Source organism: Oculina patagonica, chromosome 14 (genome assembly GCF_052425735.1).
Source record: "Oculina patagonica isolate OP01 chromosome 14, crgOcupat, whole genome shotgun sequence".
Taxonomy (NCBI): Eukaryota; Metazoa; Cnidaria; class Anthozoa; order Scleractinia; family Oculinidae; genus Oculina; species Oculina patagonica.
In genome coordinates this window covers 12,054,914-12,070,966 of record NC_135771.1, presented here as the reverse complement: position 1 = coordinate 12,070,966, position 16,053 = coordinate 12,054,914, and the positions used below count along the sequence as shown (strand labels likewise).

Genomic DNA, 16,053 nt, shown 5'->3' with positions numbered 1-16,053 from the left:
TCACTTCAAAAAGTCAAAAGAAATATTTACATTAATGGATACTTAAAAATAATGGTCTATCTATTATAAAAATGGCTATAACAGTCCACCAAAGTAACAAAAGAAGTATTATCATGAGTTATACAAGCATGAGTTTTTAATCAAAACTTGAAGCGTTTGGCAGACGTTATCAGACGCCGCCCACGTGTCTTGGATGAATTGTTACAAACTTATTACACTTTGCTGTTCTTTGAATGATTCACTAAATGTCTTCACCTTGGTGTTCTAGGCGCATCTTGTGAATGAGCAAAGCTATTAATGCTGTGTTTACACTTGGGTATTCACCGAGGTAAACATTTACTTACTTAACCTCGGTACATTTGTACAGTGTTTATACTGGCTCAAATAACCGAGGTAAACCTGTCATCAATCACGATCACGCGCGATCAAATTGAATTGGCGGCAAATTCTAAAATCAATGCACCCATGCATAAAATACCCGCATTTATAGGAGAAGCTGTGGCTCTTGTAGTCCTCGCGTTCAATTTCCTTGTACTTGAGCTGCAAACTCAGGTCTCAAGATTTCAGCGGCTTTTGGTTTTGCAGCACCTCAAGAAGTCGAGGCGAAAACGACTGGTCTTGCTTCAAATTGTTCTTCGAAAGACAAGGCGAGCAAGACGCGCGTGGTCATGGCCAAGAAACCAATTCTGGTTTAAAACTGTGTTAAACGGAAATTTCGTTGAAGATTGGTGGAAGGAAAACTTCAGGATATCTAGACGTACCTTTGATTACATTGTCTGAGTGGTTGACCCGGATTTGGCAAAGAAGGACACTAGATTATGTGAATGTATTCCGGTCAACAAGCGAGTGGCTGTGGCGTTGTGGTGATTAGCGACTGGAGACACATACAGATGAACAGGCCTTCAATTCGGCATTGGAAGATGCACAGCAATGCTGTTAACAGCTGATTTTTGTAAGGCCATTGCCAAAAGAGCCACTACTTTTATCAAATTTTCAGAGACTGAAGAGGAGCTCACCCGAAACATTCGCTTATTCGCTCAGAAGTCTCCATTTCCACAAGTGGTAGGCGCAATTGACGGAAGTCATATCCCTTTTAAAAACAGTACCCGTGAACGAACGCATAGAATATTTCAATCGCAAGCAGGATTATTCTATTGTTGTTCAAGCTGTTGCTGATGCGTCCTTTAAATTTCTCGATGTAAGTACAGGCTTTCTTGGTGGCATACACGATGCCCGCATTCTGCGATGGAGTAAACTCCACAGCGAGGTCGGTCAAGGTAACTGGCTGAATGTGCCTTCGAAACAAATTGGGGCTTGTGAAGTTGGTCCTCTGCTGGTTGGGGACCCGGCTTATCCCTTATCAACCTGGCTAATGAAACCTTTCAAGCAAACGCGTACGCTAACTGAGAGCCAGTCGCAGTGCAATCGTGTCCTCAGTCAGGCCCGGGTTGTTATAGAACAAGCCTTCGGAATTTTAAAAGGTCGCTGGAGGTGTCTCTATAAAGCAATGGAGGAAAAGACAAGTAGCGTTCCCCTTACTATCTTGGCTTGCTGTGTCCTTCACTACATTTGCATAATTGAACCTTTCAATATAAAACATAGAATCTTTTTTTTTCTGAAACACATAACCATCATTTAAATCTGTATTTAAAACTAATAAATTGATGGTCGCTTTTGCTATTAATTTTTTTTCTTAGCTTTAATTTTTTTGTATCTGCGGAAGAAATCTTTTTTTTCTAAAATTAATTAAACAATATTGTGCATTTATCATTTTTAGTGCTTTAGTGCTATTGCTTCGTTCTCGTCATCTGAGCCATCAGCTGTATCATCATCAACACAATATGCGCGTTCACCAGACTTGCCCGGCGCATCCCTCTCCTTTTGAGCACGTGCAGCCGACCAAATTTCTTCGTCCAAGGCCTCTGTTTCCAGTATATCACGATCAACGGTGTAAACTCTGAGAATAGACTGAACTACAAGCAGCTTCTTTCATGGCTATTGGTGAAAGCGGGGTAACCAGTAAATAAGTATATATAAATAATATTTCTTTCCATCCTCCTACCCCTCTACTAAAATGTTGTATTATTTGTTTCTCTTGTACCCTTCCAGCCCCATTTGTACCCCTGTTGTGTCCCCTCTGTACCCTATTGTACCCCTTCTGTACCCCTCTCATACACTGAATTAATATTATAGGGCAAGGCTTAAAGGAGGGCAACAAGGGCTATATTTATTACTACACTAATTAACGTTGTAATGGACATAACTTATTTTATGAGATTTGAAACAAATGATTACCTCTTTTCTGATTAAGCGAGGAAATCATGGGGAAATACATTTTTCAAATCCTGGACATTAATTAAATAAAACTATTTACAAATCAACTAACAATTTGATCATTTGTTTGTCATGCTGATCTAAATTACAATCTCTTTAAAATAAGTTATGTCCATTACAACGTTAATTAGTGTAGTAATAAATATAGTTTGATATATAAACCTGGCTTATTTCTTGTCTAACTTCGCGCGCGAACCCCACGCGAGATCCCCACGCACGTTTCGAGGAAAAACACATCACAATTTAGTGCCCTTGGTGCCTTTGCTGCCCTTGTTGCCCTCCTTTAAGCCTTGCCCTATAAAATTAATTCAGTGTATGAGAGGGGTACAGAAGAGGTACAATAGGGTACAGAGGGGACACAACAGGGGTACAAATGGGGCCGGAAGGGTACAAGAGATACAAATAATACAACATTTTAGTAGAGGGGTAGGAGGATGGAAAGAAATATTATTTATATATACTTATTTACTGGTTACCCCGCCTTCACCAATAGCCATGAAAGAAGCTGCTTGTAGTTCAGTCTATTCTCAGAGTTTACACCGTTCAGATCACAATGTACAGCAGTTATAATCAATTCTTTCAAGAGGGTTATGGAAATATCATATTGCCCGATGATAGTGGAGATGAAAGCGATGACGAGAGCTCACAGGAAAGCGAACAGTCATCTCAAGATTCTCAATCGAGCGAAGAAATAGACTCTTCCCAAGGAGAAAAGGAGTATATAGATCCCTGGTCGCGCATTCAAGATGAAGTCACTAGTCGTCACGAAGCCAAGCTCGCAGCTCTGATAAACGAGTATGAACAACATGGAGATTCGTCTGAAGTGGCCCGTGTTAAGGCTGAAAATGCTCTGCTACCAGTATACAGGAAGGAGCTGAGAAAAGTTCTTTTGGAGTACTTACAGTGGATGCATGCAATGAAGAAAGATTCGACCTTCCGTAAAGTGATAGAGACCAAAAATAAATTGAAAGATACAGAGGGATATGATTGGTTGGAATCGACATAACTCGCTATCGATAAGCGAAAATTCTTACTCAATCGGTTGTTTGTCAAACAAACTGTTCCCGAAGACTAAGTGAACTGTGTCTGTTAAGCTTTTCTGGTGACACCTCAATATTTTTAATAATCAATAAACGTATTTTAAAAGAGAAAAGCTGTTTGTTCCTTCTTGTGTCTCGCGCTGCGTAACTTGTCTATATAAACGCTTATAGATGCTAATTTCTCAAGCAAACTTCACCGAGTTTATACCGTAATTCGCTTAAATACTCATACGCGTTCTCTACTTTAAATTAAGATGAAACCAAACACGTGAAATATAGGTTTACTAGTCATAAAGTTGTACACTGATCAAATTGTTTTCACAAAATCGGTTCACAGCTGGTCTTACAATGCAATTTATTTTACTCGTAACTGCTCGATAACTCCATATTACCTTTGTAGTATTGCCGTATAGGCCGACTAATGAAATTTTGTATGGGGAAAAATATTTTTTTTAATAGTTTACACTCTTTCCATACAGAAGCGATTCGCTTTCGCTAAATAAAACCTAATGTTTATATCGGTGGTCACTCAAGCGCGTTCGCCGGCTTTGTATGAGAACAATGCATGGTTAAACCTCTGTCTGCTTGATCGTGAATAACTATTCGATCTATTTGAGCTTCAAAAACCTCTAGTAAGCTAAAGGAAATATATCTTAAGTAATTTTAAAAACGGAGCTTCTTATAAAATTCTCTCACTTCGATCCGCAGTGGAACAGGTGCTCTCAAGTAGACTATGTACCCTACTCTGTCAATTTGTCAATCAAGTAGACTTATCGTGTCGTCAAGGCATAACTTATGCTGCATAAATTCCCGCGCGCATTTTATTTTAATTTATTTCACCTCACAAAAGATTCCCGCGCATTTTAGACATAAGCCACACCTTCATTATGACGTCATCCAAAATTAATTTATTCTAGCTGCACACTTTTAGTGGATGGCTGCACAAAAATAGTAGTAAACACCATAAACGATTGCAAGCAACGCAATAAACGATTTTCACTTTTACTGCAGTGCTTGTAAGATCGCTCTGTAGACCGTTAGACAGAAATATATAAACTGAATTTATAGATAAAGCAAATAAGTTTGTAAAATTTCTTCTCTTTTTGGTATCTTTTATCAAGAAAAACTATCTGAAAGGAAAATTAATTATTTCCAACACTTTTGATTAAAATACATTTTTTTCAAAGTTTAGCAGTTTATCTCATGGTCGCCTCCAGGTTTTGGATGATATTATAAGAATGTCAGGGGGGTAACTAGCAAGAGGCAAGACGAGGCACTTTACTCGAAAAAAAAATACGTTTAGTTCGGGAAACAATCCCCAGTTGAACAACATTGAGTTTTTTCAAGAAATACCCTATTAAAAAAATGTTAAGAAAGAGTTTCCGACCTTCTTGTTTTTGAAATTTCCTGGAGGGCATGTCCCCAGAACCTGCCTAGCAAGATCTTGCCTCGTCTATGCCAAAGGTCTGGTTACGGCCCTGAATGTAGATACATATCATTACTTTTTTGTTGGGTTATAATCCTCGCGCCATGTATCTATTTAGTTTTTTTCCTCCCTCAATTTAGCCATATTTTCACGTACCTAAATTAGTAAAATAAAACATCCTGTAAATATTGTGTTTGTAGTCGGAGTTATCATTTAATTATTCATTTTTTTAAGCAATATATCTTGTTTTAAATAATATATCGCAGGTAACTTTTAATTTACCTCATGTGTTGTACTCACTATGGAAAATTGATGGCGAGTGAGAGCTGACAAACCGTCATTTCAACGGAAAGAAACACGTCTTCAAATCTTGTCATATTGGCCAAGTTTCCGTATATTTCCTGCTTGGCTGACAAAACTGTTAACGAAAAAGGGGGCTAATATAACACGATGGGACAACAGTTAATCAATTTACCTTAGCCATACATCCATTAGGCTATAAGCCATTAACTCTTGAACCTATAAAGGGTGCAACTTTCTGAAAGATATCATCATTTTCTTTAAAACGTTCTTTGCTAGTAGATTCACAATGGCAACAAACTGATTGCATAACGGTTTTTACGGCAAACTTAATCCATTTTGTTGAAGTCGTTTTCTCTGTTTTAAAAGTGTATATATGTAAATATATTTCTAGGAGCTTCGATTTCATTTTGCACGCCATCAGGCGATATTTACAGAGGGCCGTTCTTAATTGACTGATTGATTGATTGATTGATTGATTGATTGAATTTTGCCTAATTTGGAAACGACACCTGCGAGTTATTTGACTTTCTCAGTGTGCAATATTTTCTTTTAATGTAGTAACTACGACTCAACGCTACAAGACGATCTCGGGATAAGGTAGTCGTCTTTCAGCTAATTTTAACAGCGTTAAAAAATACAAAATGATATTTAATATTAAGAATCTGATATTAATAAGTAGGAAGAAAACTAAGGGGGGAGGTGTTTTAGGAGAAATGCGTTAAATACTCAGCTGTCTTTAAAATTAAACGAAACGAAACAAGCTAGGTTTGCCGAAATTCAGTACAAAAAGAAAAATCGTTAAACTTGTTGAATTTTGCATAACAAAATTGCATTTTTGAAATCACTCGACACGGCAAATCAAACCTCAGAAAGAAATACACGAGGGCTCAAGCGACAAATAAATGGATTATAAAAGCTAATTCTTGAAAGCATTATAACAAGCTGAGTAATTACATTTAATTTAAATTCAAAAATGGTATTCGCAGTCGGTTGAAACCCGTAAAGTTATCACTGAATACCGGACAAAAAAAAACAAAAGTGAAGGACTAGAAACAGATATATAAATTTTAAACCTGTGGTTTTCTAAACGTAAACTTAGTCACCAATAATAAGTAAACCATTAATGGCCTCAATGTGTTATCTAGACTTTTCTTTAGGTTTCTTTCAAATAAGACTCAAATAATGTTAAACCCAACTGCTTTAATTTGCTTTCTTACAGGAAAAGTAGCAACTTTTTTTATTAAAGAAATAAAATGAAATATTTGGCTACATAAATAAGTAGCAAAAGTTTGGAAACATCAGTGCGCTGTCATATAAGTTATTTATAGCTTCAAATGCCATGCCAAATATTGCAATTTTTGAGCTCGGCACCACTTGTATTTCGCGCTGTCAATTTCGTTATTGAAGCAGTCCAAAAATTATATTCTGTAATAGAAAGAAGAAACGATGCTCTTTTGTTGGGTTATAATTCACATTACCACGCATACATATATTATGAAAAAAAATCAGGCATGAATATTGCAATATGCATGCATGAGTTTTTTTTAATAATATAATGATTAATGACAAATGGAATGATAACTTCGATGAAGTGAAAAAAAAAGTCGAATCATTGATGATCACAAGTCGAATTTACTGTAAACCGTAAACCGAAGTCGAACAAATGACCTTCCAGATGTCTGATGCTTCCAGTAAATTCGACTCGAGAACGGTTTTACACTGTTATTATTTTAGTAACGGTCCAGCTGGAACGAAATTCATGTAAATTTTGTTATTTTCATTTTTTATCTCATTTCACAAGTCTCCATTTCAACAATTTTAATTGATAAGCTGGGCTTGCCGGAATTCTATATAAAAGCACCGCTCGTTTAATTTCTTCTAACCTCCAGAATTCTGTAGAATATTGCAAAACAAAATAATTATTGCTTTTCTAGAGCTAACCATCTATCTCTCAATTTCAAAAATTATTAGGCATGGCAAAATGATGATTCAGGAAAAAAAAAACTAATGCCCCAAGGCAACCGGGAAGATTGCAGGTGAATGTAAAAATCCTTTTAACTGTTTGAGTGCGTTTTAGTAGCTAACTTGGGAATTACCTAAGGAAAAAGGAAAATAAAACTTAAAAGGAAAAGTCGCTTGTTGCTAATTGTAAGCCACTATATAATCATCGTTTATTGAGGTATAAATAGACCTTAAACCTTTTTCAGCCTGCGGGAGGGAAGAGGGGTGGTGTTGGGGGGAGTGGCCAGTAAAAATTGTGCGCGCTGACTTTTAATTACTTTCTTTAGAAAGGATTCAAGAGATAATGGACAAACTTTGTGACATTTCCTAAAATTATTGCCCAGAATTTTTGCGTGCACTCGTTTGATCACGGGATTTGCTGTTTTAATGAAATAAAGCGTTTTTTTTTTAAGTTAAGTTTATGTATCAGTAAGTTAATAATTTTTTTCAAGTGTTCAGTCCAAAATCCTTATAACTCAAGTTGCATTTATTATAAATATTTTTTTTCGAATTTTACAAATCAACTTAAAAGATTTTCTGACAGTTTCTTTGAAATGCTTGAAATAATAATTTCCCGTGAATGCCACTGAAAAAAATATTTTTTGATGCTTTACACGCCTTATAAGTTTGATTGCGTGGATTTCACGCACGGGAGGAAATTGAAAGATTTCTGTTTCTAATGTAAAGTGAAGTGTTTACCTGGATAAACGTTTTGTCTCTAAATATTTATACTTGCCAGTTTTTGTATTGCTTTTTGCTCAATGTTTTCGCGTTGGAAAGGGTTTGTGTTTACATGGCAAATTTGTATACAAGGCTGGAAATCCGACTGAGTTCAACCACTATTTTCAAGTTTGATTTGATTTGATTTTGTTTTTCGTCAAAAATATTTTTATTTAACCATTCAAGTCCAGCGAAAGGTTGTTTTAAAAAGTCTCCTGAATTGGCTAGCAACTTGAAGATTTTAAATTCATGCAAAGTCACGGGAAACGCTTCGAAGTCAGTCGGTTAAGAAGAAAGAGGGTATAGTAGATTAAAGTAAAACAAGGAATTATACACAAGTGAAATAGAAAAAGGAAATAAGCATTCACTACTAGTATTATCTCGTCCACAATACGCAGTAATTCGAGATCTAAAAGCTTTTGTCGCTATTTTCAAGTCGGCACCGCGCTTAAGAATAGTTGTATATGAAGCTCCGATTTAAGGCTTGGCTAAATCTATATATATCTTTTGTTGGTATGTATTATATATCCTTTGATCATTTGTTGGTAAGTACTAAACATGCAAGTCTTGTGTTGTCCGTGCCCCACAAAAACTGCTATGAGAGCTGTCAAACCCTCAACGTCACCGTAATTTTCAGTAATGGACACACTAGGCCCACATTCGGACTAAGCTTGATCATTTTCGATTTTTGTTATTGCACACTTCAAGGGGATATTTACAAAGGAACGCTCTTTAATTGACTTATTGATTGAAATTTGTCAAAATTTGAACCAACACCTGCTAGCTGTTTACCTTTCTCTGCATGTAATAGTTCTTGTGTATTTTAATAGCTACGTTTGAAAACTACAAGACAAGCTTTGGATAAGGTAGCCATCGTTCAGGTAACTTTAACATTCATGGTTAAAAAAAAAGCGTGAGCTGACAAATCGTCATCGTCGCCGCTCGCCTATGAGAATAAAAAGATATGATTGAAACTCAGAAGTGTTTATCCAATTTACACGCTTCCATGCGATAATTTAGCACGGCTGATGAATAACGACATCTGTGTTTTGCTTATCTTTCTACAGTTGCAGTGGTAGCTACGTCTCAACACTAAAGACGACGAAAGGATACTAAAGCCAATCTTTCAGGTAATTTCAACATGGTCTACAAAAAATAAAAATAAGACTTAATTTTGAGGATTTAGTATATTTATTTAACTAAAATAACAGCAACGGGGGAGGTGTTTTAGATATAGAGAGTTCGTTTCCTCTCAGGGATCACTGAGCCGAATTGAAACTAACTAAGCGTTCCGAGATTTAATAAAAGAAGAATAATCGCCCTCCTTCTTTGAAGTTATTTAGGCGTGTGGGATCGTGCATAACAAATGACCTTTGATACATTAACATTTTTTGCTCAGCATGGTAAGCAGAACTCAGAAAGAAACAATTAAGGCCACTATGCAGGCAGCAAGTTTCGGGCTGAATTTAAAAGTCCTGTTATTTCTAAAATAACGTTTTAAAAAAGCCATGTAACTTCAACGATTCAAAATTCAGGATGGTCTTCTTGGCGAAGTGTTGCAGTTTGAAAAAAAAAGTTGACAAGACTAGAAACGGATCTAGAAAGTTAAAACGTATCGTATTTATTAATCAATCCATGCTAACGTTGCCCTCTTTATTATACGAAAGTAGCGAACTGAAAATTTTGCCAAGATCCTCAATTTATTGCCATTTTTTCTCATATAATCCCCATTTTTTTCTCCACCTTTGACGTGGCGTGAAGTGGAAACGGTTGAACGGAAATTTCACGAACGGAAGTGTCACCTCATGATTTTATCACATTTCGTTCGTTAAATTTCCGTGTTGTTTGCTTTTTTTTACACTTTTGCCCTATTTATTCGATTAGAGCCCAACCTCGAATTAGCGACCACTCGAAAAACGCCCAACCTTAAGGTAGGAAAAGTTAATAAGCTCCCAGCCCCCAATAAGAGCCCACCACCACCCCACAAAAAAGTAAAGTGCACAAAAGGGGTATTGATTACTAAAATTGACTAAGTAATACTAAGAACTTCCCCAGCCCGAAGACCAAGGTTACTAAGAATTTATCAGAAACTTTCAATGAACAGTTAAAATTCTGCTTTGTTACATCTTCACGTTTTGTTATTATTTATTGCTTTGTTACAAAATAAACTTTATACTTGAAAATGGTGAAAATTCAATAAGCATTCAGCGTTGAATAATATAAGCGCCCACCTCGAATAAGCGCGCACTTTCAAGGTCCAAAAATTTAATCAACGTCCAGGGCGCTTAATCGAATGAACACACTAAATGCAAAAAAAGAAACGATGCCAAATTTTGCATTTTCCAATAACAAGATCGAAAACAAAATGTTTAAAATATTACAGTGAAGACTGTTATCTCGACTATTCTAACCAAAATGATAATCCCTGAAACAAAGTATATTCCCTGAAAATTCAAATGAACAGTATCAAAGTACGGTTGTCATGGCAACATCTAGAGCAGTGAAACGGTTCTTGGTTAAATTTGTATTTTATTTTATTTCATTAGCTTCGCCTTAAAAATAACACATACAACCAAAACTTAAGGTAGGCTACCCGCAACAGCAGGGTCAATTACTGCGGGCCCAAGACATAAAATAGCTAAAGGTATTACAAGGCGTTAATAACAGCATAAAAAAGGTCGAGTAAGCATCCCCCCAAAAAACATCACATATGGATTATCCGGGCTTACTCTTTATCTCTTTTTTGCGACCTCTAGATAGCAGTATGAGTACCAGTTGAATATGAGTTAGAAGTGAGGTTCCAGGCTCACTCCTTTCTATTGGAGGCCAGTTGAGGCTACTGGTGGGAGATGTGTTGAAACGTGACAGTCGGAAGCAATAACACCAGCCTTTAAAAGTCCTACTCGTACTCCGATCTAAAAGTCGCTATTACCCATCAGCTCATTTTTAACGATTATAGATTATCAACGATTCACTCCTACTCATGTCTTTCATTTATCCAGGACGCATTAAGTTATCTACATCCATCAATTATGATCGATTCAGCTGGTATTGCCATAGCAACGGTGCACTGCATACTCATCGTCATCAATGTCGTCGGGAATTCTCTTGTTTGTCTGATCATCAAGCGAAATCGAGATATGAGGTCAGTCAAACTATAACAACGAGTGACATTTTTTGAAATACTTTTGAATTTCCATCTTGTCTAGATGTTTATATACTGGGGAAAATGGTGAGCGTACTAAATAGCCTGATGCAGATAAGAGAGAACGTTCAAAGAATTCAAAAGAGAATTTGAAACTTTCACATACTAATATTATAGTTGAGAAGAAGAAAAATGGCGTGTTTGTTTGCAAAGAATGTCGCATACATATAAAAGCAAAAGTTAGAGAGAGAATTGTAGTGAGAACTTCAAATATGTACTTTCAAATTATAATTAGGCTATCACAATGAGCGGTTGTTTACAACAACTTTAACAAAATAAAGCCAACAAATTGTAATCATAAGTTAAAACCTATATGTTTACATTATTTTGTGCAGAACGACAGCAAATTAACAGCCAATCAGAGCATCCGTTTTTCATTACATGTGGGAAAACGTGAAAAATAACAGAGACTTGGTTTTCTGATTTTTGAAGATCGCTCCAACACTTTGCCTTTAAAACTTGTTTTTGGTTTGGGCTCATCGGGTGACGTATAAATTTCTGTCGTATAAATTATCTTAACGTTTCGCGGCAATCTGTTTACAAACCGTCACATGGTATACAAACTCCGCTATGCTGGAGAGTTAAAGAACGCGACAGCCTTGATACAAGCTCAAACTTGACTTTTCTTTGTTTTAATGCCCCACTGCTTATTTCGTAGCCTGCATCGGGTGGGTTAAATTCTGTAACGTGTAACCTGAGATCATGCTCTCCCTCCATAACGCCTGATAGCAGTTATGTACCGTGAGGCTGTTTGGCAAGAGACTCGTTGGTTTGTTTGGTTGCATTTCTGTTGTCGTTTTCCACGAGGCTAGGAAAATACGGCTAGGAAAAACAGATACATTTCTCAGGCTCTGATATGAAATTGTTATTGGTGTTATTACGGATAATTGTTTACATCTTTAGCTTTTATAAATTGTAGAAAATAACGCCACAGATTTAAATTATTCTAGTACTCGATTCTTGTCCAACTAAAATGAAAATTTTACTTGTTTTCCTGATAGATTCCGTGTTAATGTTATTGATAACTAACGAAGCATCTTGCACGTCTGCACTCAGTCTTGTAACGTTATCGCGTGCCTACATACTGATGTAAGTCTAATATTTTGAAGGGTTCCCACGAACTTCCTACTTGCAAGCCTGGCTGTTTCCGACATCTTGTACGCAACGTTTATTTTACCAGACGTTATTTTGAGTCTCATTTCAACTCACCCAGATGGGATGATAGGCACAGTATTATGCAAAGGTGGGCTCGTTGCGTGGTTTGGTGCAGCTAATTCGATTTTCACTTTGGTGTCAATCGCCGTCGAACGGTATTATGCAGTAATGTATCCTCTTGGCAGCAAGGGCAAGCTGACCACACGTAGGCTGAAGGTGCGTCACTAATGAAGTTTAATTTTTGGTTAAAGGGGCTATGTCGCGCAATTTTAGGCAATGTCGGCACTGACTAACTGTTTATAGAATCAACTGAAATATCACAATAACGGCTTAAAACTGTAGAAGAACTCAAATTAAGAAGGCACAAAAGGTTCATAGATGGGCAAAATTCAAGAAGAGTAAAACGGAGTGCGTTCGGGTAAACTTGAAAAACGTCGGCCCGACTTTTTTTATGAAAGTGTCATTTACAACGCTCAAAAATCATCGTTGTTTGTTATGTGGTCGTGATTTTCCCAATAAAAGACTTCTGCTCTGCCAATTTGAAGTTTAGAGCTCTTAAAAAACGAAAGTAGATAGAATTACCTAGAATATCTTGACCTAGCCCCTTTAATTTAACATGTGACATACCAATGAAGTGAATAAGTAGTAGAGACAAATGCCGGTAAAAATAGAAGGCGCGACACCCCAGGGAAAGGCCAGTAGTGATAGCTTAAAAGGTTGCATGGCGGCCTCCAGAATGATTGGTCTGGGCCTGAGCACTGGCCGGGCAACATACTTAACTCGCACATTTACTTTCATTTTGTACCTACTCTAGGTGAGCAAACAGGTACAAGCAAACTGTTAGGAAAACTAACCTGAAAAAATTTAGTGCTAACTGACAATTATTCGCTAGCATCCTATCCAAGGATTGAGGGTTGGGCAAAATAATGGGCTTGGTTATTTGGTAAACTATGCGAAAGAAAGGTAGCCACAGTAAAACAATTACTATTGCCACTAAACGTTCTAATTCTAGGGGGTAATTATTAGGATCTTTTCGATCTGTAATGTAATACGCTTTAGTTACCAAAGTAAGAGCAGTTGCAAAGGTTTTCGCATTATATTGTCAGTGTTTTGTCTAGCACTTTCATGTAGGTTTTCACAATTGTTGTTTTTGGGAGGATAGGTGGTAAAGGGGTAGGAAAGTGTGGAAGTACAATTCTTTAAGGGGTGCATAGGCTCAATTATGCAGGTCTTTTCTAAACGACGATGAACAACAAGCTTACGTGGGTCAAAATCACGACCTTTTCTTTTTAGGCAGTCATCGCTTGTTGTTGGGGTGTCTCCGTAACACTCGTTCTTCCAATGATTATTGTCGCGAACGTGAAAAACAACTTCTGTATGCTTCTTTGGACTGAGGATTGGATGCCCAAGGCTTATGACTGGATGTGGTTTGTCCTGGTAGCTCTTTCCACGGTACTGATGGTTAGTTTATACAGCAGAGTCGTGTACACTTTGTGGTTCAAACGTAATGAAGACAATGAGCTCACCTACCAACAAAGAGTAAGTACTGAAAAAGATATTTGCCCTTCATTGATCAAAATTGCTAACGTGCTATCTTTCCTGGAGGATTAGATAATTTATATTTTAAGTAATTCTATCTTAGTGTTTGTAAAGCTATGTTGCTAACGTATTTCACCATGAGTACTTTTATGATCGTGCTAACCCAAAAAAAAAACATATACAACAGGGGACAGGAGACGATTTTCAGAAATATACTACTTTTCTGCACTGTACGTTTTGACTCAGTTCTATAGAGTAAAAATATAACACTAACACAATAGGTGTTTTATTTAACCTGCTTTACCAAATAAAGTTTATCTTTATCGTTATCTATCTAAGCAATTCTCGTTATCAGCTTTTGCGGTCGTATCGCAGCGGCATGCAAATACAACAGCGGGAAAATAACAACATGTACACAGAAAGACAAATTTGGCTTGGAAATTTTTGTTCATACTTTTCAATGGAGGTATCGCTTTAACATTTGCCAATATATTTACTTGTGGTAACTTGTGTGCGTACACGTTGTAATTTTGTCCCTGTTACATGCTGCTGCAACATATTTCTCCAAATTTTTTTGTGTGGCTGTGTGTACAATTTGTGATGTCTGTTTTCCATATTACGGCCCTTAAGTCAAGTATCTGTAGAATTTTTACTCAGGGTACACTTTTTTGGTAAGCAGAAATTAGTGGCTTCCAATTTTCTTCTCATTAAGTCGCTCATCCTGATTGTAATATTTCAAGATAATCAGCGTGGCATTGCAACTGCGGAATTCTGAGCATACGTTCTTTTTTAGACAATTTGCCTTCTTCCCCCAACTGGCCGGGCTCGAGTGTACTCCTTATAATTAACTATATGATAGCTATTTCATGAATTGAAGTATACAAAATATTTGATTTTTAAAAAATAATTATTGAAGAGACCAACCGCACGGTTCATCCAGAAAAAACACTGAAAGGAGTTAGCAAAGAATGAAAACAAAAATGCATATTTACCCTTCTGTAGGTATGTGAAAGGTCTAAAAGGTGTGCCATTTTCTCGTCGAAAGGACTACTCTTGGTGTTAAAAAATGGTAAACGGTTGAAGGGAGAAGTTTTGGACCCCGTGGCAAAGCCTCCCCGTATATAAAATATTATTTTAGGTAACCCCCCCCCCCCCCCCCCCACCCCGGGTCCAACAGTTTACATCTAATTCGAGCGTTTTTCTTTACACAGGGTGTCCTGAGGGTGCGAAAAAGAGTTACCTTGATGGTCATAACTGTCACTACATTATTTGCAATATGTTGGCAAACTGACACAATTTCCCACGTCAGTATATCTTACAACGATCATAAAGTTGTTTTCACTGTTATTCACACAATGATCCTGGTCAATTCCTCTATCAACCCATTTGTATACGCTCTGATCAACAAAAACTTCCGAGATAAGATCAAGGAAATGTTATGCTGTACTCGCTCTTCATCAGTCAAGGATCTTTCTTCAGGGGAACTTCATAATATTGAGTCTGCCAACAAAATTATTCCTTCATCCACTGCAGAATCAACTACTGACAAGTGATTATTATAAGTTAATCAAGGAGAGTCTTAAACAGTTGCCAGTTTACTCTTGTTTCTTTACATTCTGAAGGAAAATGTAACTGATCCGTCGTTAGAATACGATAAATGTTATTTTTTATAGGAATGCGCACGATCTCGAACACAATACGTTTTCATTAGGTACAAGTGATGTTATGCGAGTGCAATTTAAGTACTTTGATATATTTACGAGTATCTATTAATCAAAAATTGCACAAGAAGGTCTGAAAATTTTTTTATTATTATTTATAGTATATTCAACAAAATTTAGAGCATATTACCGTGCTACGAATCATAACTACTTGGAACGGTAAGCTTTATAATTCTTCTGTTCGTCTTCACACTACTTTGGTTTAACTTTGGAACACGTCTACCAAAGTCTTTGGACCAACTTCTTAAATTTTTGGAAGACTTCGACTCAACTTCGGAAGTATTTGGCAGTCTTTCGATAAACTTCGGAAATCTACTCAACTCTTTAAGTCTACTTTGAAAGTGTTCGGAAGGAGAGTAATAGGTACTCTTGTGAATACTTTTGCTGTTCTTGCCCAATCAGAATCCAGCAATTTTGTTATAAACACAATAAACGATTGCAATCAACGCAATAAACAATTGCAATCGACGCAATCAACGATTTTTACTTTTACTACAGTGCTTGTTAGATCGCTCGGTAGACCGTTAGGCACAAATACATGTAGATTTGTTTTTAGCGTTGGTCAGGACAGTAAACATGATGTGTAAATAAACTTAATTTATTGATAAA

At 36.8% G+C, this 16,053-nt stretch overlaps 1 protein-coding gene across 1 annotated transcript; it reads left to right on the top strand.

The window, feature by feature from the left end:
• Positions 1 to 7,730: 7,730 nt before the first annotated feature.
• LOC144637482 (pyroglutamylated RF-amide peptide receptor-like) lies at positions 7,731 to 16,053 on the top strand. The gene is made up of 5 exons (XM_078496546.1): positions 7,731 to 8,954; positions 10,827 to 10,969; positions 12,139 to 12,400; positions 13,478 to 13,723; positions 14,935 to 16,053. The coding sequence occupies exons 2-5, from the start codon at positions 10,857 to 10,859 to the stop codon at positions 15,274 to 15,276; spliced, it is 963 nt and encodes a 320-aa protein (XP_078352672.1). The 5' UTR covers positions 7,731 to 8,954; positions 10,827 to 10,856; the 3' UTR covers positions 15,277 to 16,053.